We start from the raw sequence: 27,268 nt of genomic DNA on the forward strand, positions 1-27,268 counted from the left end.
TTCTCTTATTTTTCTTCTCTCTTAAAACACACTCAAATTCATTGGTCCATTAAACATAAATAATAGATTTGAAAAATAATTTGGCAGATTGGATTTTTTATGCTGTACTGTTGTAAATTGTGGCTCTTTGACTCACAAATGTTTGCTCTTTGTATCTACCTTGTTCGCCACCCCTGTAGTAGACAAAAGCGCTCACAAGTCCACAGACGCAAGATGGCCACCAGTTACTCGTACTGCTGACTCTACTTTTAGACATCTAGCCACATATCTGATGTCCATGCTCATGATCCATAGCCCCTTTTTTCCTCTTGCGCCCTCCTTCCCCTATTTATTGACCAATCAGCTGAACCCGTGTTGGGACGTCAGAGGCAACGAAACCTCCGCAAAATGTGTCATAACACGACGAACACAAGCTCTCCCCCTCCGCCTGGCGGGTTAGAGCCAACACAGTCTAAACTCGAGTCTACTTTCTTTACTTTGAATGTCCCACCATGACGTTCTTGATCTCTTTGACTCCTATTGGTGGTAAGGGGAAGAATAATGTTTCAGTGCTTTTTCCTGATGTGACACTTTTAAATCAATATTATCTGGCTACCAATAACAGTGATGGGCATGCACAGAGCTGCCAACCTCCGTCGACCCCATTTCAAGAGTCCCCTTGTCCCATTTCCGGAGTATTTCTTTAGTGATTGCGATTTATGCAAAATTGATATAAAATGTAATAAAAAAAAAATAAGTGTAGGACAATTTAAATCAAACTGTTATTTTCATGTTTTTACATTAATTTAAATATTGTGTTTTTGCAAACTATTGAAAAAGTACAGCATTATGAAAATAAGTTTATCTTTGTGATTGGGTCCTTCTACGTGTGCTTTACAGTTGTTGTGCAATGTGCAAATGTCCGTCCGAATATGAACCAATAAACTTCGGTGAGTGTCTGGGTTTCTGATTAGTAGTTTCATCCAACTTGCCATCAATTTTGCACTTAACCAGAGCAGGCACATTGATAAGACTAACCAGTGCTGTGTAGTACTCCTACTTCCTTTAGAACAATCCCGGAAATGATAGCATTTGTTTCAATACAAGACTGGTGGTTCAGCCTTAATAATACTTACTTCCCTAATGAACAAAAACGAAAACGTAAATGTTAAAGCAATAGAGGCTACTACCTATGTAATCGATTCCGAATCGAATGCCACGCTGAAGTCGCACAAGACGAATCATTCGTCAGAACTTGTAACTCGGATGATTCACAATGCACTCGTGTTACCGAATTCTTCCGGTTTACAGTGCAGTTGAATCAAGATGGCGGAAGCCGTAGCTTCGAGGCATTTAAATAGAAAATTTTGTACTTTTCCGAAATGGCTACATAAAAAAAAAGTGACTTTTGGGGGGGATTTCCGGAGTTTAGGGAGGTTGTCCTGAGTCCCAGAGTTTGCGTTGCATTTCCGGAGAAACTCCTGAAATTCCGGAGTAGTATGCAGTCGTGCATCCAGTTTATATTAATCAAATGCCAGTCAAAATGGATTAGACTTACATTGCCATCAATTGTAGTCATGATAAAGATGTTCATTTTCTGTTAATTTTGCTGAACTTTGCAGATCCGTGCCTTTACATCCCACGCTTCACCCAGTTGCTGGAATTCGGCGACAAGAACCGTGAAGTATCCATGACGGCCTTGCGGCTGGTTCAGAGAATGAAGAGGGACTGGATGCACACTGGACGAAGACCATCCGGTCTCTGTGGGGCAGGTGAGTGATGCAACACAAGACCCGTCCAGAATTATGTTTCCTATTTTGTTTTATCACAGTAAGAGAGATACGGTGCTGAGTGAAAGTATTCAGCCACCCTCAAAATATTCAACTTTTCGCCACATTTCAGGCTTCAAACAAAGATTGAAAATTAAACATTTTTGTCAAGAATCAACAACAAGTGAGACACAATCATGAAGTGGAATGAAATCTATTGGATAGTTGATACTTTTAAAACTAATAATCATAAATTGAAAAGTGGGGCATGCAATATTATTCGGCCCCTTTACTTTCAGTGTAGAAAACTCACTCCAGAAGTTCAGTGGGCATCTCAGAATGATCCAATGCTGACTGTGTTAGCGTTGCCTCTTGACCTCGTTCCTACAACGCCACATGCTTGTTTTGTGTTCTGGTGGGTTTGGAAGAAAGACGGAAACATACAAGACATACTGAGACTCATGGTGGTTCATGCATCCCAGCAGGAGCTTTATTGCAAGAAGCACACCTCATTGATATCTGACCCCAGTTTATATATCTATTTCAAGCAGGCAAGAGTGGGCGTTAATTTGAGTGACAATAGAAACAAGACACTTGACCATCGTAAGCGAAGCCATAAGGGACATGGCTTCTGAGTTAGAGGTGAGATCTTTGGATCGGGTCGGGCCTAAAATGTCAATCATTACTTCGGGGTCGGGTCGGGCCAGGCTTTTCGCTCACTGAAAAAAAATGTATACTAAAATGATGTGTGGTCTCTCTCGCTGACTTTAAAAATATATATATACAGTGGGGCAAATAAGTATTTAGTCAACCACCAATTGTGCAAGTTCTCCTACTTGAAGAGATGAGGTTAGAACTTTATTTCATCCCGTGTTTGGGAAATTTCTTGGAGAGGCCTGTAATTATCAACATGGGTAAACCTCAACCATGAGAGACAGAATGTGGAAAAAAAACAGAAAATCACATTGTTTGATTTTTAAATAATTTTTTTCCAAATACAGTGGAAAATAAATATTTGGTCACCTACAAACAAGCAAGATTTCTGGCTGTCAAAGAGGTCTAACTTCTTCTAACGAGGTCTCCACTCGTTACCTGTATTAATAGCATCTGTTTTGACTCTATCGGTATCAAAGACACCTGTCCACAACCTCAGTCTCTCACACTGCAACTCCGCTATGGCCAAGACCAAAGTGGTGTCGAAGGTCACCAGAGACAAAATTGTAGACCTGCACCAGGCTGGGAAGACTGAATTCGCAATAGGTAAAACGTGAAATTTTGAGTAAAAATCTCCTTCCATCAGAGAGGACATTGAAGATGAGACGTGGCTGCATCTTTCAGCATGACAATGATCCCAAACACACAGCCAGGGCAACAAAGGAGTGGCTTCGTAAGAAGCATTTCAAGGTCCTGGAGTGGCCTAGCCAGTCTCCAGATCTCAACCCCATAGAAAATCTGTGGAGGGAGTTGAAAGTCCGTGTTGCCCAACGACAACCCCAAAACATCACTGCTCTAGAGGAGGTCTGCATGGAGGAATGGGTCAAAATACCAGCAGGAACATTCTGGAAGAAAACCTGTTGATTCTGCAAATCACCCGAGACTGGGACGAAGCTTTATCTGCCAACAGGACAATGATCCAAAACATAAAGCCAAATCTACAATGGAATGGTTCCCAAATTAACGTATCCAGGTGTTGGAATGCTCAAGTCAAACTCCAGACCTGAATCCAGTTGAGAATCTGGGGGAGAAGACTGTGTTCACAAACGCGCAGGGGTCGGCGCATGAACGACACCCACGACGGCAAAAAAACAAGTCCCAAGCATAATAGCAATTATTTATTATTGTAACAACTTTTCTCATTTCAAGTCGGAGGGCGAGATTGAAAATGTTAATATTTTTAATTTTTTACTCTGACGGACCGGCACTAGATAGCTCGCGGAATGGTACCGGTCCATCGTGACCGGACGTTTCATCGTAAGACGTTTGGTCGACGGACGTTTGGTCGACGGACCTTTGGGCGACGGACCTTTGGGCGACGGACGTTTGGGCGACGGACGTTTGGGCGACGGACGTTTGGGCGACGGACAGTTCGTCGAACGGAAGTTTCGGCGAACGGACGTTTGGTCGACAGATTCGCCACCGGACATTTCGTCGAACGGACATTTCGTCGAACGGACATTTCGTCGTCGCCGGGTTCGCTCGCTCTCAAAATTATAATCATGAGAGGGAGAGTGAGTTTTGTAATTGCATTGACAATGTAAGAGCATTTGCTCGCCCCGCCCTAGATTCGCTCGTATTGGCGTGTGTGTACATGAGAGAGAGTGAGTCTGTAATTGCATTGACAATGTACATGTTATTCGTCGCTGGATTCGCTCGCTCCCGGATTCGCTTCGCTCGCTCTCAAAATTATAATCATGAGAGAGAGAGACTTTGTAAATGTCAGAGCATTAATATCTAAATATCTAATATCAAAATTATTAATAAGTTGCATATTATTGGCGTGTGTGTACATGTTATTCGTTGCCGAATTTGCGCGCTCGCCCCGCCCCCGGATTCGCTCGCTCGCCCCGCCCCCGGATTTGCTCGCTGGCCCCGCCCCCAAATTCGCTCATATTGGCGTGTGTGTACATGAGAGAGAGTGAGTTTGTAATTGCATTGACAATGTAAGAGCATTAATATCTAAATATCTAATATCAAAATTATCAATACATTGTGTATTATTGGCGTGTACATGTTTCTCGTCGCCGGATTCGCTCGCTTGCCCCGCCCCCGGATTCGTGTGTACATGTTTTTCAACCTCGGCCCACTGCTCAGTGACACAATGAGATAGCCCGTTAGGCTTTTTAATCCGGCCCGCCGGCGTTGTCCAAATTATAGTAAAATTCAATGACCTCATTCATTTCCCTTTGCCCTGCAATACCGCCCATCACTCTCAATTTAAAGACTGCTTTCTTTCGTTGAATAATAATATGTTCTTAATGTTGAAAGTAAATTTGAAAATACATTTTCACCTTCAATTGTCTTTTTTCTTATATTTCAATCCCCAGGTTTGATAAATTACATTGCGTGTCCAAATTCTGTCAAATTTATTATCCAGACATTTCGACTTTTGTTGACATGATGGGCCTTCTCCTTTTGAAATATCCGTTTGCGTGTGTGCGTATACCACCTGAATGTTTAATGTTCATAAAAGATAGAGACGAAAGTGCCGGGGAGAGTTTGCGGCAAAAGTCTCATTAAAAAGTCAAAGCAAATCATGTCCTAGCCTTGAAACGTAAATAATACAAATAGGTTTAGTGACGACAGCGTGAGCAGGGGGAAGAGCCAGCACGCATGTCCAATCTTTTAATCAAGCTTACGTAATAGTTCTCCCTCAATTCTTGGTTGTCCAGCTGCTCCTTGCATAACCTTCCTACTCCTTTGCCACACACACTCATGCTTGCTTTATTTATTAATCATACATTCATTTTCTGAACCGCTTATCCTCACAAGGGTCGCAGAGGGTGCTGGAGCCTATCCCAGCTGACTTCAGCCCCGGGAGTATTTTGCGTGGCTTCGGCACGGGAATTTTGGAAGCTTGGAACGGCGTGGTCGGGTGAGGCGTCTGGACGGGCGAGGTCGAGCGAGGAGCGTGGTCAGGGGCTCGTGCGTCCAGGCCTTCCTTCTGCTTCTCCCTGCGGCGTGGCGCTCGCCGCCTCCCCCGGGAGGACGGCACAGCACACCGGGCGCCACGTGGTGGCCCATTGTAGATGGCCAGCCGACACGGTGAAAGACCTCGCTGCTGCGCCTCCCCACAAAGACAAGTCGGCCGGTGTTCGAAACTCGTCCCTGAGCCTCCCCGCCGGCCACCACGTGGTGGTCCACTGTAGATGGCCAGCCGACAAGGCAAATGCTGGTCGGGGAAATGCTGGTCGGGGTAATCCAGGTCGGAGTAACCGGAGAAGGAGTAGGGGTTTCCAGCATACAAATCAATTAGCTCCCGGTCGTCCTCACCATCAGAAAATTCAGAGTCGCAACCGACATAGATGTGGCGTTCCAACGGGGCCGAAGGGGGCTGGGGATTCTCCCTCCATTGAGGAAAAGACTCGCTGGAGTTTGAATTCAGATAACTCGGGCGATGAACAGGGGGTGTCGGACCTTGGGTATTCTGAACGAGCTGTGCTGGCAGCCCGGTGCGACGGGCTGAGCGAAGGGTCGGTTTAAAGGTGGATGGAGGCTCAGAATTACCTCCTAGTCGGGATTCCTCCGCTGCCAGAACGTCTCTGAGGTGCCCACACCACGGCGTGTCCATTATAAACTCCCTAAAAGATTTTGGGGAGTTTACCGCTACATCCATGTAGTCGGGGGGCTTCGAGAAGGGTGGCTGTCGTCGACGAGAGCGTCGGCGCGAGCGTGGGTGGCTTCCCGCTGGGTCCATGATGGTCGGATTGTTCTGTTATGATCGCACCGCGTCGTCGTGGCGCGATCAGGAATGGATTAGGACACAGGCGCGGGAAGCAGGAGGGGAACGAGGCAAGTAGCTTCAAAACAACACTTTAATAACTTGGAAGGGATCTTACAAAACAACGAGGACTTGTGAAACGGAAAACGAAACCGAGCCGGAAACAGGAGAACAAGTGGTATCGAGGAGAAAGGTAGCGTGGCCGCATGGCTATTGAATCCACGCAGTGACATCCAGGAATATGCAGAAATTGTAGGACTTGCAGGATTTTGCAGGATTTTGCAGGAGCATGCAGCGCACATGCAGGAAACGATCCGACACTGATGTTAGAACTCATTTGTGTTTAAATACCAACTCAGGAAGTCAACAGATTGGTTGCAGCTGCTCTGCCTTGACGGCACGCCAGGAGGGACAAAACGGGCCGCTCCTGACACCTGTACTATTTGTGTATGTCTAATCGTTTGTATGCTGCTTTCTCGTCTTTTGTCCTGTTTTTGTTTCTTTCTGTTCCTCTCTACTGTTGCGTTATTGATTTGCCCAAGGGGCTAGAGATGGAAATTAGCCTTAGGTTATAATCTTACATATTTACATGTATATGTTCATTAATATGTATTGTCCCTTCATTAAATAAATCTAACTCAAATCAATTCCCGATGGGTTCCGACCTTCCTGTGTGGAGCTTGCATGTTCTCCCCAAGCCCACTTGAGTTTTCTCCTGGTACTCCAATGTTCCCCTCACATCCCATAAACATGCCTGGAAGTCTGGTTGGACACTGTAGTAGTTATATCTTACTGGTATGAATGTGAGCGTGAATGATTGTCTCTTTGTGCCCTGCCATTGGCTGGCCCCCACCTACTACCCACTCTTGTCTGGGATAGGATCCAGCACCCCTGCGACCAGTGTTCCCTCTAAGCTGCGCGCGTGCGCAATTGCGCACTACTCTCGTCTTCTCTGCGCAGCAGCAATCATATGGCGCGCAGTAAAAAAAAAAATCGGATATTATTTTTTTTTTTTTTTTTTTTTTTACCCATGATGGCGCCGTTTAAGCGGCAGCCAGTGGCAGTAGCTCTGTCCACTTATGTTTTTCGTGTTTTACAGCATGTTTTACATGAAAAATGGACAGGTCGCCGAATGGACGTTCTGCCGAACGTTCATTCGGCGACCTGCCCGTCTGTCGAACGTCCGTCGGCGAAACGTCTTTAGGCGAATCATCCGAGTACCGATGATGTCGCTCACACTGGTACTCAGTGCGCTCAGGGAGGTTGACTTTCTGCTCAGACCAACGAAAAATTAGAGGGAACATTGCCTGCGACCCTTGTGAGGATAAGCAGAATGGAAAATGAATTAATGAATAACATGAAATTACATATATATTATATATATGTGTAAATATATATATATATATATATATATATATATATATATATATATATATATATATATATATATATATATATATATATATATATAATTTAATGTTATTCATATAAAATAAAACACAAAAAGCGTAAAATATAGTTTCATACCATTTCACTGTTGGTCAGGTCAGTAATGTTCTAATGAGCTTCTTCGCCCACTGTGCCCTCATCCATTTGGTTTCATTGCTTTGTGTGTGATCTGTCATTTAATTAGTCTGTAAAAACTGATAAAGAAATATTACAGGAAAGAGTACTCTTACAAGAATAAGCTCAACCATTGGCAGAATTTTCTTTCTGATTTTCAAAAGAATTATTCTACAAAAATAATTGTGAACAAATGTTTTTTTTGTTTACTCAGCTTTGCTGGTGGCTGCCCGCATCCACGAATTCCGGCGCACACCCAAAGAAATCATCGACGTCGTCAAAGTATGCGAGAAAACGCTGAGAAAAAGGTCGATGCATAAAGTTGATCCTCTAGTCTAAAGCATTGAACATTATTGCAAATAACGACTATTTGTGTGTTGATATTTTCTGTTGCGGTTTAGACTGACAGAGTTTTCGGAAACACCCACCAGCCTTCTGACGGTGGAGGAGTTCATGAAGGTGGACTTGGACCAAGAGTGTGATCCTCCATGCTTCACTGCCGGACTGCTCAAGAAGCGCCAGGAACAGGTTTGTTGATGGCAGTAGATGTTTGATTAACAGCCAATGAGTACACTGTAAAAAAATAATGAAAGAAAAAGTTGGCAGAAGTTGAAATTTCACTTGCATTTACAAATTTTGATCAAAAGATTGCAAATGCGACTTGTCTGAGAAGAGTCAACATTTGAATTAAGTTGAGAGTTGAGACGTCCATTGTAACTAGGGTCCTTGAAGTTAATAAACAAGGAAAAGAAGCGTGTGAGGCCAGAACGAACCTGGGTCAAGACCTGAAAGGTTCGATGTCTCCTTGCAAGAAAAACCCAGAAGATTGTCTTTTCTCTTTATTTTGCCTGCATTTGGGAATGCCTATTGGTGAACTTATCAACTTGCAAAAATCGAACACAACATAAAATTGAAAGTACACTGGACTTGAGTTTAAGTATGTACAGCCGCATGAAAAAGCTTGGGCTCCCCCGATCGTTTTCCATGATTTTTCTTTTATAAATCATTGGTTGTTCGGATCAGCATTTCAGTTAAATAAATCATATAGCAGACAAACACCGTGATATTTGAGAAGTGAAATGAAGTTTATAGGACTTACAGAAATTGTGCAATAATTACTTAAAAATAGGCAGGTGCATAAATTTGGGCACTCTAGTTGTTTTATTGATTTAAATACATTTTGCATTAATTATTGAAACACAATTTGTTTGGTAAACCCTTGACCTAGAAAGGATATTTAAGGTGGCCAGTTGCAAATTGTTCTCTTTACAGCTTCTATGAAAATTGGCAACATAGGAGCCTCAAAACAACTGTTAAATGACCTAAAATCAAAGATTGTTCACCATCATGGTTTAGGGCACAGGTGCCAAACCGATTCCACAAAGGGCCAAGTGGGTGTAGGTTTTCTTTCCAACTGAAACAGCACAGACAGTTTGACCAATGAGGTTTCTGCTGAGACAAGCTGCACCTGCCTGCAATCAACTAACGACAGTTTGAAGAGAACAGATTGTTGCCAAGGTGTCGTTTTCATTGCTTGGTAGGAAAACTAGCACCTACTTGGCTCTTTGTGGAATCGGTTTGACACCTGTGGTTTAGGTGAATGATACAAAAAGCAAGCTCAGAGATTTCTGCTGTCAGTTTCCAATGTGAGAACCATAGTGAGGAAATGGAAGACCACAGGCACAGTTCTATTTAAGGTCCGGAGTGGCAGGCCAAAAAAAATATCAGGTAAGCAGAGGCGAAGGATAGTGAGAACAGTCAAACTCAACCCCCAAAACCCACAAACCATCTCCAAAGACTTACATGATCTTGCTGCAGATGGTGTCATTGTGCATCATTCAACTATTCAGCGCAATTTGTACAAGGAGGTGCTCTATGGGAGAGGAATGCGGCAGAAGCTTTTTCTGCGCACATGCCACAAACATTGTCGCTTGAGGTATGCTAAGGAAGCTCCTTTGGACAAGCCAGCTTCATTTTGGAAAAGGTGCTGTGGACTGATGAAACTAAAATTTGAGTTATTATGTCAGACATAACATGGGGCGGTATGCATGGCGGAAGAAGAAAACAGCATTCCAAGACAAACACTTGCCACCCACACTAAAATTTGGTGGTCGTTCCATCATGCTGTTGGGCTGAGTGGCCATTGCAGGTACTGGGTACTGGCAATCTTGTTAAAGTTAAAGGTCGCATGAATGCCATCTCCATACCTGTCAACCTTCGCCAATTGCTCCCCTTATTAATGATTGCAATTCCCCGTATTAAGCGATAATAAACCGTACAAACACAACGCAGAACATATTTACTCGGGCACGTAAAACTATAATTTGCCGCAAAGCCTTTTGAATGCACTAAATTTAAGATTCTGTAGATGTTATTTGCATAATGAAAAGGCAGACGTGACTAATGCGCGTGCGCACATCATGCTTAGAGCATGACAATATTAGCAATTAACGATGATGTTTTCCTCTGCCACCAGTGACAGAGATGATCTGGATTAGAGCCTAAATGGGTAAAACGAGATCGTTTTTACAAAAAACGTACTTTAAAAAAAAATGTTTTTCCCGTACAAAGGTTGTTATACAGCGTACACAATTTGAAATGATCAAAAAACTTACGGGAAATACGGAAAAACGTATAAGTTGACAGGTATGCATCTCAGTCCCCAGACCTGAATACCATTGAGGAACATGGCAATGGAAAGTTGTGACTACTGTTTTTTTTGTACAGTCACGGTTTTGTACAAGGACATAACACCGTCAAGACGATTGCCAAACTCGATGGCTCTGACTATGTTGTCACCAATCTTCAGTTTTGCAGATTTCTCAAAGTAAGACCACATTCTTTACCCTCATTGTTCTCTGCCTCTTCTTCCTCACTCCCTGATTTCATCGTTTTCATCAGTTTGGGGCATTGAGTAGCTCTCGAGCACAACTCCATTGTCATTTCTGAGAATTCTAGGTAACCTAGCATAGCCAGCTTCACAGCCTTTTCTGTATGGCTGAGTGATGACCCTCAGGCGTAAATCCCTGATATTCATGGATGATTTTTTTCGCCCACAAATTTTTCTAGCTTGAAATTATGGCCTTTTCCTCCATATCATTAATGGCATTCTTCTAATTTGTCCATTTCTTCTTCGGCCCTTCTTCAAGGACGCTACAGTGCTTATGAATTTTGACATTTTATGATTGTTATTTTATTTTTAGATACTATGGAAAATACAGTGGTATACTGAACCCACGAACTTTGAAGCCACGAAGTGGCGAGGTACAAGAATAGTTCTTTTGTCTTTGTCCAGGTTGCCACACCTCTTTATGCTACGTAAACTGCAGTACCATTCCTGGCTACTAATAATAATAATAATCGGACATAGGCCCTGTCGTCATTATCACAACACAAAAGCCTACTTGTCATCACACGCAGAAACTGCGTGTGACGAAATTGATGGTGCTTCTCCATAAGCTACGTTTAATCGGCAAAAGACCTAATAAGTATAAGTTATGGACTTGTAATTTGTCATTCCGCTGTTGAGGATACAGGTCGCTTACCTCTCGCTTACCTCTCACTGTCTTCCACTTACCTTTTCTCAGCCAGCTAGTAGGAGGCAGATCACCAACCAAACATCTGTTCATATACCGCAGAGGGGAATGTGTGTTATGTTAGCGCGAGTTTAGATTCCTGATGGATGTGGGGAAAAAACTGTCCTTAAGCCTATTTGTCCGTGCTTTGTGGGACCTATAGGGTCTGCCAGAGGGCAGCAGCTGGAACAGATTGTGACCAGGGTGGTAAGGGTCCCCTATGATGTTCTTGGCTCTGCTGAGGTAACGAGGGCTGGCAATGTCTTCAAGTGAGGGCAGAGAGCAGCCGACAATCCTCTGGGCAGTGGTAATCACTTTCTGCATGGCCTTTTTGTCTGCCGCCGTGCTTCCAGCGTACCACACTGTGATGCCGTATGCCAGGATGCTCTCTACAGTGGTTCTATAGAAGGTTCTCAGAAGATTGGTGCCCAAGTTGTTCTTCCTAAGTACCCTGAGGAAATGGAGTCGTTTCTGAGCCTTCTTCACCACTGCCGTGGTGTTTGTAGACCATGAGAGCTTGTCCGTGACGTGGACCCCCAGGAATTTAAAGGACTGGACCCTGTCTACACATACTCCATTTATGAGGAGTGGGGCCAGATCTGTGCCGTGTTTGCGAAAGTCCAGGATTATTTCTTTAGTTTTCGTGGTGTTCAGTGTGAGATTGTTCACCGAGCACCACGAAGACAAATTGTTGACCTCATCTCTGTAAGCCGACTCATCCCCTCCTGAGATGAGTCCGACCACAGTGGTGTCGTCGGCGAATTTGATGATGGCGTTAGACTGGTGGGTGGGTGTACAGTCGTAGGTGTACAGGGAGTACAGAAGAGGACTCAGTACACAGCCTTGAGGGGAGCCAGTGCTTAGTGTGATGGAGGAAGAGAGGTGGGGACCAAGTCTAACAGTCTGTGGTCGGTTGGTCAAGAAGTCCTTTATCCAGCAGCAGATTGAAGAGGATAGTCCAAGGTGGGAGAGTTTGTCAGTCAGAATGTCCGGTTTTATGGTATTGAAGGCTGAGCTATAGTCAATGAAGAGCATCCTCACGTAGTTCCCAGGGTGTTCCAGGTGGTTCAGTGCTGTATGAAGAGCAATGGCAATAGCATCATCAGTGGACCTGTTTGCTCTATAAGCAAACTGGTGAGGGTCAATTGAGGGAGAGATTGTATTCCTGATATGGCGGGCTACCAACTTTTCAAAGCACTTCATGATCACAGGCGTGAGGGCAACAGGCCTATAATCATTCATGCTGCCAATGGTTGGCTTTTTGGGGACAGGGATGATGGTGGCAGATTTCAGACAAGATGGAATGATGGATAGTTGCAGGGAACAATTGAAAATATTTGTGAAGACTCCAGCCAGCTGGTCAGCACAGGCTTTGAGCACCTTCCCAGGTACTCCGTCTGGGCCAGCAGCCTTCCTGGTGTTCACGGACCGCATTACCAGTCTCACTTCCTGTTCCCGGAACGTCAGTGTATAGCTGCCGGGTGGTGGTGGGGGTGTTGAGACTGGGTCTGATTTGTCAGTCTCAAAGCGGGCAAAGAAACGGTTCAATTTCTCCGCTAGTGAGGCATCTGCATTAACAGACATATTATTGTTATTGTAGTTGGTAATATGTCGTATTCCTTGCCACATCTTCTTTGGGTTATTTTCTGTGAAGTGCTCCTCAATTTTTTTGGTATATGCTGCCTTGGCCTTTTTAATGCCTCTTTTCAGCTCAGCTCTGGCAGCGCTATATTTTATCTTGTCCCCTGATCTAAAGGCGGAGTTACGGCCTTTGAGTGCCTGTGTCTCATTGGTCATCCAGGGTTTTTGGTTAGGAAAAACCCGTATTCGTTTATCTGTAGTGACGTTGTCAATGCAGTTTTTTATGTAAGAAAGTACAGAGTCCGTGTAGTCCTGGAGGTTGTCGTGTACAAAAAGTTCCCAGTTGGTGCGGGAAAAACAGTCCTGCAGCTGAGAGAGTGCGTTGTCGGGCCAAGTTTTTATTATCTTTATTTGTGGCGTTGTTTGCCTCCGGAGTGGAGTGTAAGCGGGGGTGAGAGATAGGCAGAGGTGATCTGATCCAGCTAGGTGAGGGAGGGAAGTGGCTTTATGAGCATGTTTGATGTTAGAATAGACATGGTCAAGAGTTTTGTCTCCTCTAGTATTACAATTTACGTATTGAATAAACTTAGGTAAAACAGTCTTTAAACACGCCTTGTTGAAATCACCAGCGACAATAAAAACGCCATCGGGGTGGTCAAGCTGTTGTTTGAATAATGATTCAAACCTTTTAAATCATTATTAGTAATATTTAATTAAAAAAAAGGAAAAACATCTTTCAACAAACTCTGCTTACAACTTGCAAGGAGATGCAATGTGACGCCGTCTTAGTCCCCAGTGCATTCTGACGAGCGGAATACTCTTCGTTCCATTTAGCGGCACATAACCAAAACATTCAAAGGTAATCTGATTTAAACAATTGCATACGCAAAAACAACTGTCTCTGCTGTTTTAAACAATTGTATAAGCATGAAGGTTATAAAAACACTGTCTGTTTTTATCGGAACACCTGCGTAAGAATTTGCACAATAAGCAAAACAACGGCATTATTATTTGCACCAGTAAGCATAATAATTTCTTTATAAGGTAAACAAAGCAGTATTTTCAAATCTGCTGGAGTCTTCGTCATAACATTTGGTAGAACTGTCCGTAACGCCTTCGCCCTTGAAGAGTCGACTGTGCAGGAAAAAGTCCATCCCTTGACTTGATTTATAGCATTACTACTTATTGAAAAATGTTTACAACACATATAGAATATTCCATAATAATTCTATCATTCCCTCCTTTTACTATATGTTTGTTATTCATTTTATGACAAATTCAAAATGAGAGGGATATCACCGTTGGCTGTTTTAATTTTACCCGCTTAGGCTCTACTCGTTCGGCAGGTCTGAAAAGCAGAACACAAGATCATTTTCGTCCAATCCATCCTCGTAATTACCATGCTCCTGGAATTCACTGTTAGTGTCAGCACGTTTCTTCAGTAGGAGATATAATTCATGCAATTTGGAATTTGTAGGGGCAATCGCAGTGGTTATAAGTCGGCTCATCAAAGATCTTAAGCAGGGAATAATACAACACCCACATAATGTCAAAATCGTAGCAAAAAGGGCTACCACAAATTAGGCCAAATCATTATTAGTGAGGCCACAAATCTGTCAGCGGACATTATTCTACTCCAGGATGCTTTTTCATCTTGCGGTTTAGGGTCTGCAGGCCATCGTTGGCCCTGGTGTGGGACCCAGTGGGGGGCGTGTTGTTGAGTGCAACATTTTCAAACGTTGCATACGCCCCCTGCTCCTTCAAGAAGCATTTCAACCGCTGCACGATCCTGGAACGCCGTCAGACTAGTGGCTGCCAGTTGTTCCTTTATCGCCACAAATCCCTGTTCAGTATAATTTCCAAGGTTTTGGACATTGTAATGCAGGTAATTTATCCAATCAACATTTTTGTTTGGAGTAATTAAAAGAAAAATATACTCCCAACCTGCTGCGATCTGATTAGCCAACTTATACTCATCCTCGTGGATGCCAATCGCATCAATGTATGTCGGATCACCCTCTCTCCATGCGACGCCGTCGCGAGGGGCCCGCCATCATACCGGATTTCTGTGCAGCCAATTGTATCTCCTCTACTGTAGATGGAAAAACAGACACTGGTAATAGCAGTGAGACCAAGGCACAAAGTCCTGCTGTCATTTTGGCAGGAGTCGTATAATTTGTTTTGACCCCACCACCACCATAGGTCAGAACGTGGAATCAGGGGTGCAGTCTGTTTTAGGACGTGGGCACACCACGTCACATTTATCGCTCCCAGTGCCGGACCGTGCCCTGTGAGGACTAAGCAGGTAAAATGATTAAACGCGACATGTGTTAGGCTTGTCCTTTGCTGCCGTTGTAACTGGGTAGACATTATTCCATTTCATACATTTTGGGCTTACATCTTTTGTCATTATCTCCTTTACACAATCAGGGGTAATTTGCGCGGGTACTACTCTTAAGAGAGGTCGGCCCCCCATACATGTTATACAGGTTTGATACAGGTTTGATTTATAATAGCTGCATTTTCCATCAACAATAACCAATTATTTCTTACCGCCTCCCGTTTGGGAACTCCCCGTTGCAGAAATGAATTCTCTGGTCATCTCAGATTTTAATTTTACTATGGCGGATCCGGGTGTTTCCATCTCCGACGACCTTCTTACCCATGGACTTAGGAAAAACGTCAGACAAAGATTCACAAGTTAATTTGTCAGTCTGAATTATGATTTGTAATGCCCCACCGTATGGGTTAATTTTATCGAAGGCCTGATGGTTTTTCGCACACGTGTGTCATCCAAGCTTGCCAATCTAGACCAGTTTCTGCAACAAGGTTTCCCCAATCTGTTTTAGGACTGTTATGTACCACACATATTCTATAAAATCCATGTGTATCCTTTGAAATGGATATGTAGCTTTTGTAGCTTGACATAAGGGGGAATCGCCCGTGTTTTGGCCATATATCTGCATATAGATTGAATATATAACCTCCCCCTTTTTTGAGGCATGAAATTTACCATGACTCAAAATGGCAGCCCTCCCAGATAAGTCTTTTGTTTTTGTTTAGTCCCCCAGGTTCCCAAAATTTCCCATTGCAGAAATCAAAAAATTTCATTTGGCGAAATTCTTTTCTTTTTGTTTCTGTCCTACTCTGCCACCGCCGTCCTTGAAAGGCTTATCAGCGATTTCAGAAATATTCCACCTTGATATTAGAATATTGATATATCTTGGTGGCCAGCCAATTAAAACACAAAAGACAGACACTCATCCACGCTCGCACTCATAATCAAGGAATTTGCTTTGAGTGCTCCCCCAATCATCCACAATTTTGGTTTGTTGGAGTAAAACTGGAGTACCCAGAGAAAACCTACGAATTCTTGAGGACACCAGGAATACTCCACACTCCGGAAGGTCTGGATCCACTCCGCATTAGTAGATCCTCGAACCGCAAGATTGATGCCTGAAGAAACTAGATAATTAATGTATTAGTTTCACATGCCACATATCTAAAAATAGAAATTTGTTCAATTGCCACCGCAATAACGGAAAAGTTGTGACCCATTGAAACACACACACACCCCCTTTTTGTATTTTAACCGTTTGTAAAAACTTTATCTCCATGTTCTGGATTATGTTACACCCCCTTTCAATGTTATCGAATTTTGCCCATTCTAGTCAACCCATCTACTTAAAGCATTTCTCCAAGGTTGATATTTTATAATTTGGAGATGTTATTTTTAAAACATAGACATTATTTCACTTGTTTCACACCATGGAAGGCCCTACCAGACTTTGTTGTAGATAGTCCCCTTTATCTAAGCTTGTTATTGCCCATCGTTATCACCGTAACATTCAGTTGTATTAACCCCATAATTGCAATGCAGTAAGTTTTGGCTAAATTCTTAATGTATATGCCCCTAAAGCAATAGACAGTAATAACGTCCCAATAGTCATCAATATGACCTATAGCAAAGCATACGCCCCCTTCAGGTCAAACAAGGAAAGTCTTTTGTGCACCTAAAGACGCTCCATGTTTCTTCTAGGGAAACTATGCCTATCCTTAACCAATTATCTTATCTACCCCAGCCAGGTTCAATTTACCTAACAATTTGGATGAATGCCATGAAATTTCTCATGCCATTTCTGCATTGTTAATTTCATGTCTGATTTCTTTAACAACCAAATAACTCTTAATACCTAAGACATAAATTGCAAATCACCCCATACTATGTTTACTTAAGATAAGAGCAATTTCTTATAGCTCCCTGTTACCACAAGAAAAATCTACAATAATTAAATTAGAGAAATCCACCTTTTACTAGGCATTTCCTAATTACAATTTTCAATGCTTAATAAAGGACCCACAAATTGTAACCAATATGCCATAATATTGTAAAAAATCCATTCATTTTTCTTTAACCAGCCAACCATTCAAAAACAGTAATAATATCGTTTTATCCTCCAAAACTAGCTCTCTTCAATTAAGAGCCCTTTGAACTTCACAAAAAAGAAAATAAAATAATAATAATAGTATTATTCCCAATTCCAAAGCTTTCCCCAAATCAATCTTTGCCAAACAGATTTTCTATCACCTCGAAAGACATTGACCTTCATGCTCGCTGCAGAAGCAGCATCCTTATCTTTTGTTTACAAATTCCAAAGTGCTCTCTTTTCTTTGTGCCCAATGCTTCCCCTCCTGTGCCTCCTGTGAGCAATTATTTTTTAGAGAAGACTAAATTAATAAACTAAATTAATTACTCTCCCGATATCCAACTATATCATCATATCATCGTAGTTTGCCAAGACCCCATACTCACAATATGCTGCAAGCACAACTATATCATAGCAAAACCCATTTCTGCCCTCAAGTTTGCTTCAGCACCCCCAAGGCCAATTATTTTAATATTCAGCCGCACCAAAACAGAGCGCTCCCCCCGCAATCAAAGCATTATTCGGCAAGTTTAGAGTCTGACCAAAACGCAGTTTTGGCAACCCCGCTAAACATTTAATTTGCTGTTTTGTATTTCTGTTAACCAAAATATTCCCGCTAGCAGACGGGGACGACACCAGGATAAGCCACAATAAGCCATTTCATTCTTTGAAATAACCATTTTAATTGCCATTTTACAACTTTCAGCATCACACAAAAAAATCCAATTGAATTCATTCCCAAAGAATGTGATCTCTGGTTTAAAATTAGCTCAAAATCCTCATGTTCAAAATCCTCATTCAAATCATTTTGAGCAGGCCTGCCTTGTTTTTAGAGACATTTTTGTCCAGGCAATCACGCGATATATGTAATATATATAACTATAATTTGAATGAGCATGCAACACATTTGAATGAGCATGCAACACATTTTTTAGCTGCTCCTGATAAATGCTGCCCACCGCGTGGTCTTCAGCGAGGCCGCTGTTGGCCTTAAAACAAGCCGTCATCCTGATTTGACATTCTGCAAAAGGCTCACCATCCCTCTGCTTAGCTCTGCTGATCACGGTATAATTAACTTTTGTTTTAAACTTCCCCGTAACCCGATCAATCAGTTCATGCACTCTCAAATTCAAATTACGCCCGTCATGACACAACGGGCCACCATCAGCTTTTGGATTCGAACATCCAAATTTAGTAGGAGCCTGCTCCTTGCCCACATTAGTATTAGCAACTTCGATCATGGGATATTGTTCAATAAACACATCACTCATTGGCGGCGCCCCAGGCTGGGGAGATAGCGTTTTCTCCCTATGTCCCCCACGGGCCCTCCCGACCTGGTCATATTTGTCGGAGGGGGCCCTCCTTTTTAACAACAACAACAACACACTTCTTCCCCACCGGGCTAGCCGTCCTCTTTTCCCACCGTTATCAACTGATTTAACCCATGTATCATAAACCAATAATAGGTATCATTATATCCCTCCTGCTCCATTTTGTTAAGATTTCCCCCATGCTTAGCACGTATTTTATCCTGCAGTATCAATATCTTATGCATATTAAGCTGGCCAGCAAATCCATATTTATTTATCCATAAGTTTAGGTGTTTAACCCTTGTAGCGCTTTGATTTTCAACAATCCAATCTTTACACGGCAGACGCATCTTTGGATCGTCAATAGCCGCTTTACTGTTTCCACTACCCATTTTTGGAGTGGATTTGTGTGCCCCCGTAGTACCTTTTTTTTTTTTGTACACGGCAGACGTTTATAGACCACACCGTGTCTACCTGCTAGTGACTAGTATCCGCAGGGTTTTTTAAAATCGCTAATCCCCAGGACGCGAGCCTTACTTCTCAAAATAAGGCCTTCGCGTGTGATGCCCTTCGCGCACTCGGAACCCGTCGACAATATGCAGCCATCACACGCGGACTCGGCAGAAATGTCGAAAGATGCTTACCAAGAGGATAGTCGTCAACCGATTAGAAAACAGGCGCTGCTGAGAAATAGTCCAGCCTGGAAAAGGGATTCTCGCCGTGCACGGTCACTCCAGATATTAAACCGCAGCGTCTGGATTCCCTATCGGTTTGTTGACCCCGGCTACTCGAAGGACCAAATGTTGGAATAATGATTCAAACCTTTTAAATCATTATTAGTAATATTTAATTAAAAAAAAGGAAAAACATCTTTCAACAAACTCTGCTTACAACTTGCAAGGAGATGCAATGTGACGCCGTCTTAGTCCCCAGTGCATTCTGACGAGCGGAATACTCTTCGTTCCATTTAGCGGCACATAACCAAAACATTCAAAGGTAATCTGATTTAAACAATTGCATACGCAAAAACAACTGTCTCTGCTGTTTTAAACAATTGTATAAGCATGAAGGTTATAAAAACACTGTCTGTTTTTATCGGAACACCTGCGTAAGAATTTGCACAATAAGCAAAACAACGGCATTATTATTTGCACCAGTAAGCATAATAATTTCTTTATAAGGTAAACAAAGCAGTATTTTCAAATCTGCTGGAGTCTTCGTCATAACATTTGGTAGAACTGTCCGTAACGCCTTCGCCCTTGAAGAGTCGACTGTGCAGGAAAAAGTCCATCCCTTGACTTGATTTATAGCATTACTACTTATTGAAAAATGTTTACAACACATAGAATATTCCATAATAATTCTATCAGTTTACAGCCGTTAGCAGGAGGTTAAGTGCCGTGTTAACGTTAGCATTCGGAGGTATATAGATAGCCGTTGCTATGACGACGTTTAGCTCTCTTGGTAGATAATAGGGCCTACATCGTATTGCTAATAACTCTAAATCCGGGGAACAGTGAGTGTCAATAATTTTACTGTCACAACACCATTCATTATGTATATACATGCACAGTCCTCCTCCCTTGCTTTTGCCTGTTAATACTTTTGAACGGTCGTTTCGAAAAAGCGTTCGGCTAGCTAGCGATACCGCGATACTAGTCCACCAAAAAGAAGTAATGCACGCAGGATCAAAATATTCATGTGCACAACATCCTTTAAAGTTTTGGTTGCCAGATTAGCGCCTGGAAATGCTGTCTTACCATCCCAATGTTGCATTTTAGAAATGACAGAGGCTAAAAACTACACATTAACGTTATCAATCACCATCTAAACATACAGCAAGACGTACATGACGAGCTTGACATATTTTTCTCTTTTGGCCGGAAGGGAGGAGAATTACTGTGCTATTTTCAACAACATAGCAGACTGACAAATAATATTCAATTTGGTAACGCATTGATGGCATCCACAAAAACGATTCTAGGCCTCCATCAATTTTACTAACAAACATACTGTATCTTACAAAAGTGAGTATAGCTGTCTCAATTCTGCATTCTTAAAAATTCTATCTTTTCACAGTACAAATAAAGTACAAATAGCCGAGTTACGACCATCACGTTTGTATGGGTTTCTTTCCCCATGCCATGATGGTGTGGGAATAACAGTACTTCTCTCAATAACATATACAAATGGATAAATATTTCAACTGGTAATGCTTTTATTGCATCCACAGAGACAATTCTATTCCTCCATCTATTTTGTCGAGCAACATATGTGCACCCGTAAAGACACTCTCTGGGCCCCAATCAATTGAACAATTGAAGTACAGTAATACCTTGACATACGAGGAATTTGAGATTCGAGTAAAATTCCAAGCAAATATTTACCTTTGGTGTACGAAAAAAAATTGAGATACGAGCCTTTGAGACAGCCAGTTGGCCAGGCCGCGAGAGGCTAGTTATGGTTTCACCGTACTGTTTCTCTCGCCACATCTCCCTCGTGCAAAGATCTCTAAGAGCACTGGGCGGAGCGCTACATTTTTTTTCCCGTGTTCTTTATTTTTATTTTTTTGCATTAGTCAGTGCAGAATTAAGGGAAACAATGGATCCAAAGCAAGCCGGTGCAATAAAGGATAGTGTGAAGAAAAGGCCTATGTGGACAATCGATATTAAGCACGAAATAATCAAAAAACATGAGTAGTGTCTGCGTGACTGAGCTGGCTTGCCAATACGTATGGAGAAGCAGGAAATTCGCCCCAAAAGCCACGGTGGAATACTGCACAAGAAAGTTTAAATTTAGTGTAACGTAAGATTCAAACTTTTTTTCAAGTGTGTGTGTGTATAGGAATCTAAACTCCTTTTAAACCATGTATTGATCTTTTTTTTCGAATTAACTCTTATATTCCTTAAATTTAAAAAAAGCAAATCAATTAAAAAAAATACTCTTTGGAACTTTTATTTCTTTAATAAAGGATAAAAGATCTTTTTTTAGAATGAATAAGACGACACTGACTTAGCAGCTCAAAAAAGTGGATTTAGAATTTTTTTTTTTGTCCCTGAACACAACAATATTTGTCAATTTATTTAATGGTTGATTCTCAATTGAAAATGGCACCCTGAGAGGAAGTAGTCGTATAATGTGTGGTGTGCTTTTGTCCTTTCAGCTGGAGATGGAGTTGAAGAAGAAGATGGATGACCTGCAAGGTATTGTCGACATTGGGGCTCATTTTTGTCGGCAGACATGAATAAGATTGTGCGGCAGGTGAGATCGAAGGCTACCAGGACCGAATCGACACTGAGCTGGAAAGCAGCCGACCCAAACTGCGGGGGGTTTATGCTGCCTATGCCAAACAAGGTAGGAGCACATGGAATCATATAGAATAGTTTATCTATTGTGGTCTTCTGACATTCACATCCAACAACAAATGCCAGGGAAATGGAGTCTGATGTATAAACAAACAACTAATTAGTATGAAAGAAGGTAAACACGAGCCAAAAAATGATATTTTAAACGTGGTGGTAAAATGTAGTTGTAGGAATGTGTTGCAAATCAATGAACCCTACATATAAAATTACCAGTAAATATTTTTCCTTCCCGCTGCACACCGCTAATCGAGTTTGATTTATTTAATAATGGACAGCACATACAGTGGGGCAAATAAGTATTCAGTCAACCACCAATTGTGCAAGTTCTCCTACTTGAAAAGATTACAGAGGCCTGTAATTGTCAACATGAGTAAACCTCAACCATGAGAGACAGAATGTGGGAAAAAAACAAAACAGAAAATCACATTGTTTGATTTTTAAAGAATTTATTTCCAAATTTGAGTAGAAAATAAGTATTTGGTCACCTACAAACAAGCAAGATTTCTGGATGTCAGAGGTCTAACTTCAGAGAGCTGGGACCACCGTAACAAAGGCTACTGTGGAGGGGACTGAAATCCTGCACTGCCAGAAGTGTCCCCATGCTGAAGCCAGTAGACAACCAGGCCTGTCTGCGGTTCGCTAGAGAGCATTTGTATGATCCAGACCAGGACTGGGAGAATGTGTTATGGTGAGATGAAACCGAATGTAACTTTTTGGTAGAAACACAGGTTCTCGTGTTTGTAGGAGAAAGAATACTGAATTGCATCTGAAGAACACCATACCCACTGTGAAGCATGGGGGTGAAAAGGGACCAGGGCGACTGATCTGGGTAAAGTAAAGAATGAATGGGGCCATGTATTGAGAGATTTTGAGTGAAAATCTCCTTCCATCAGCAAGGACTTTGAGGATGAGACGTATGATCCCAAACACACAACCAGGGCAACAAAGGAGTGGCTTTGTAACTAGCATTTCAAGGTCCTGGAGTGGCCCAGCCAGTCTCCAGATCTCAACCCCATCGAAAATCAGTGGAGGGAGTTGAAAGTCCGTGTTTACCAACGACAGCCCCAAAACATCACTGCTCTAGAGGAGATCTGCATGGAGGAATGGGCCAAAATACTAGCAACAGTGCGTGAAAAGCTTGTGAAGAGTTACAGAAAACGTTTGGCCTCTGTTATTGCCAACAAAGGGTACATAAAGTATTGAGATGAACTTTTGGTATTGGCCAAATACTTATAACCTAATACTTTTCCACCATGATTTGCAAAGAAATTATTTAAAAATCAAACAATGTGATTTTTTTTTTCACATTCTCTCTCATTGTTGAGGTTTACCCATGTTAACAATTACAGGCCTCTCTAATCTTTTCAAGTAGGATAACTTGCACAATTGGTGGTTGACTAAATACTTATTTGCCCCACTGTATTCATATTTATGTTTATGAACATATATATGCAAATATGTAAGATTGTAGCCTAGGGCTAATTTCCATATTTAGTCTCTTGTGTAGGTCGAAGGTAAACGATGACACATACACACATACACAAATAGCACAGTTTTAGACAGCATTTCGGTATATTGTACGCGCGATTGAAGTCGTTAGAAACCGTAGTTACGTGCTGGAGACTAGAGGTGAGAATTTTGGGTCGGGTCGGGCCTAAAATGTCAATTATTACTTCGGGTCAGGCCGGGCTTCACTCTCGCTGAAAATAAAATGTATACTAAAACGACGTGTGGTCTCTCGCTGTCTATTTTTTTTTAATAAATATATGTTTATGAAATTGTATACTAAAATGATGTGTGGATATTAAACTAAGGAATACTTGTTATAAAATAAATAATTTGGATAAAACAAAAAAGGCGCTGTAATGTAATTGCTATGTCACTACGAAACAGGAGCCGCAGAGCCAGAGCATGCTCTGCGCACATCACGTGAACGCCGCCCTTTTAATAATCCTCCCATCCTAAAGTCCCCATTTATTTTAACCTGGTATCCCCAATATTGAGCAGCAAGAAGTTAAGGATAAACTAAAAACAGGAGAACTGAAAAAACAAACACGCACCCGTAAGAGTGAAGTGTGGAAAAGCTTCAAATTGATTGGTGAAAATGCTACAAAAATTTGTGTTGGCTTCGCTGAAAGTAGTTAATTTGGCGTTTGCTTTTACACGAGAGCAAAAAGGCTGGCACCTCGACGCTGAGCAAGCATTTAAACAGCTGTAATGGCAAAAGTGATGATCGTCAAACATTTATATTATCATATAAAAGATGTAAATGTTTATAGTCTTTTTGTTAACTTTTTTAAAGATTTCCTTACAAAAGACAGGTTTTAATTTGTTATCTTAAAGTCCCGAGTGAGTCCTCACAAATATGAAATTTCAAGTTAATTGGTCGGGTTCGAGCTGGGTCGGGGCAGGCTAGATTTTTTTTGCCCGATCTTACATCTACCGGAAACCAATTTTTAATAAATCCATGCAGCTGTATTTGATGTTTGATGTATTGACGAACAATTTGCAAAAGACACACGAAAAACACGAAAAGAGTACAAAGGTAGGGAGAGTTTGAGGCTGCATGCATTGGCACCGCCATCTAATTCCACAAATTTCGACAAATTGACACGCTTCCAACTTGGAAGTTCTATAAAAACGTACACGCTGCAAGCTCTTGCAATTTTGCCTCTAACATTCAATGTCTCACCAAAAATGTTTTTTTTCAGATTTTTTTATAAAAACATATACAATTTGACTAAAGCTTCCCAATATATTTCCAATGTCTCCATTTATTTCCAATGGCACATACAACACACCCAAAAAGTCATCCTTTTTCACATAAGCCCCAAAATCGAAAGTATTTGACCTTTTGAATGTTTCCAAAATCGACAGGAAGTGCCCCATAAGAGTTTATAGAAAGGGACAGCAAGTGCCCCAATGCAATTTCTTTCAAAAGGTGTATTTTCATTAATTAGCTTTTGTATTGTTTGTACTGTATTTTTTCCTCACTGAATCTGATGTAATAATGGCACATCAACTAATTTGGAAATTATATCCTACTAGACTTGCAGAAGCACTTGGACAAAACAACAGGCATGACTTTCACAGTAGAGGAAATAAATGAAAAGGAGCTCGAAGAGGAGGAGGATATTCTAAAAGCGGTGGCCAAACACTTTGGAAAAGATCTGGCCGAGATCACCCTTGAGACGCTCATTGAGATGGAGAAAAAGGGGGAGGTTGCAGAAAACTACGAGCAGGACCACCAGAGGAAAGGACCCACGCTGGCATCCATCTTTGGGACCAGCCAACCCACTGCCGCTACACTGAGCCTCAACCACGCCGTAGAGCGTACTGAAGGGGAGCAAGATGATGGTAAAAGAAAGGGAAAGTGAAAAATTTGTTCAATTACCTTGCACGTTACTGATGTGATTGTTAATGGCCATACAGCATTTAAAACCAGTCACTAACATTCGGTATTTCTACTAAGGCTGTCACGATGACTCGACTAATCACTGATATAACATAAGTCGAATTGTTGATGTATTTTCATTTAAACGTTTAATCACTTTTTTGTCAGACTCTTAATAAATATTTTCCTTTTTAAAAAAAAAAAACTTAATTAAGTTAAAAATTACAAAGAAATGTTACAATTAAAGATACAATATTCAATATTTTTGATTGTGTATGAAATAGATCTTTTTAAAATATTTTTCTAACATTTAAGAAAATATCAGTAAATGTTCAGTGTGTGTATTCTGTGATCCTTCACTTCGCGGCTTAAACTTTCGCGGCTTCACTACATCGTGGATTTTTTTCTGAAGTAAAGAAAAAAGGTCATAAAAATGTCAAAATCCACGCTGAAACTCGCGGAAGACATGAAAATGGCAGTGAAAAATGGCAGAAGTCAGGGCTCTGCTTCTTCTTCGGCGCTGAATTGTGTGGGCAGCACCAAAGAAGAAGAATTTCACCGCAGGACGCGACATACATTATAAAAGGCTGAGGAGTACAAGATCTTGCGCTCTCCTGTTTTCTTGCGAGTGAATTTATCATCGCGCACGTTACCACTTGGATAAAGCCAACGCCTCGCCTTTTCCAGCTTTGTTTGGATTTTGAATCATCGTTTTAAAATGCCTCCTTCCAGTGGAAGACTATACCGGAGTCACCGCCACCTCCCCATTGCAGAGCGACGATATGGTCGAAAAGTGGAGCTACAGCGAGCCGAGGCCAGTGCGGGTGCATTGCCTCACCGTTGCAGAGCGACAACATGGCTGAAAAGCCGTGACCGGACCTTTCGCCGAAAGACGTTTCGCCGACGGACTTTTGGCCGACGGACAGTACGCCGAACGGACTTTTGGCCGACGGACAGTTCGCCGAACGGACGTTTCGCCGAAACGGGATTCGCGCGCTCGCCCCGCACCCGGCTCGTGTGTGTACATGTTCTGCCCCCCGCTGGACATATTTCTAAATACAAGTACGTACTACAATGTGCTGCCAATTTTTTATATTTTTTATTTTATCCTTGCGTTTAAAGTAGTAGCCATTTGGACACGCAATGTAATTTATCAAAGCTGGGGATTGATGTCTGACACTGAGAAAAAACAACACTAGAAGACTTATGTGAAATTCTAAGTGCCTTGGACAGACTAGAGGGCTTAGAAAACAATACCTGAAAATGCCATGGAACACACTTTTACTTCTAGTTTAATTTTAAATAATTTCCCATTATTTTAGGAAATGAATATTCAAAATGATTTGCTGAGAACCTTAATTCAAAGATTAAGCTCAACGTTTTCTATGCTGGTGTAAATTTTCTGGAGTCGCATTTCTGGATTTACAATTTCATTACAGTAGTACTTACTGTTACTACTACTTTTTTTCTGTATTTCTTCTGTCACGTACTGTTCTGCGTGATCTCCAAATGGCTACTACTTTAAGCGCAAGGATAAAATAAAAAATATAAAAAATTGGCAGCACATTGTAGTATGTACTTGTATTTAGAAATATGTCCAGCGGGGGGGCAGTACATTCCCTTGTTATTCATAAATAAATGTTATCTGTAACGGGCCGTATATGGCCCGCGGGCCGAGGTTGAAAAACATGCACACACACGATCCGGGGGCGGGGCGAGCGCACGAATCCCGTTTCGGCGAAACGTCCGTTCGACGAACTGTCCGTCGGCCAAACGTCTTTCGGCGAATCGTCCGAGTACCCTGAAAAGCGGAGCTACAACGAGCCGAGGCCGGGGCAGGCGTGTTGCCTTCCCGTTGTAGAGCGAA

The 27,268-nt window shown here is 42.0% G+C and overlaps 1 protein-coding gene and 1 long non-coding RNA gene across 4 annotated transcripts in view; one reads left to right on the forward strand and one right to left on the reverse strand.

The window, feature by feature from the left end:
• LOC144090264 (transcription factor IIIB 90 kDa subunit-like) overlaps positions 1-27,268 on the forward strand; it is an 86,725-nt gene that overhangs the window by 31,122 nt on the left and 28,335 nt on the right. For all 3 annotated transcript variants that reach the window (XM_077621645.1, XM_077621646.1, XM_077621644.1), the window contains 6 exons: positions 1,602-1,751; positions 7,964-8,057; positions 8,151-8,277; positions 21,806-21,845; positions 21,904-21,996; positions 25,056-25,364. In XM_077621645.1, coding sequence (XP_077477771.1) covers positions 1,602-1,751; positions 7,964-8,057; positions 8,151-8,277; positions 21,806-21,845; positions 21,904-21,996; positions 25,056-25,364 — 813 coding nt within the window. The remainder of the gene's footprint in view (positions 1-1,601; positions 1,752-7,963; positions 8,058-8,150; positions 8,278-21,805; positions 21,846-21,903; positions 21,997-25,055; positions 25,365-27,268) is intronic.
• LOC144090267 (uncharacterized) overlaps positions 7,969-27,268 on the reverse strand; it is a 63,656-nt gene continuing 44,356 nt past the window's right edge. The window contains exons 2-3 of the long non-coding RNA XR_013305322.1: positions 8,178-8,322; positions 7,969-8,046 (exon numbers count right to left, since the gene is read on the reverse strand). This is a non-coding gene — a long non-coding RNA (uncharacterized LOC144090267). The remainder of the gene's footprint in view (positions 8,047-8,177; positions 8,323-27,268) is intronic.

The sequence above is a fragment of the Stigmatopora argus genome, chromosome 15, assembly GCF_051989625.1.
Source record: "Stigmatopora argus isolate UIUO_Sarg chromosome 15, RoL_Sarg_1.0, whole genome shotgun sequence".
Lineage (NCBI taxonomy): Eukaryota > Metazoa > Chordata > Actinopteri > Syngnathiformes > Syngnathidae > Stigmatopora > Stigmatopora argus.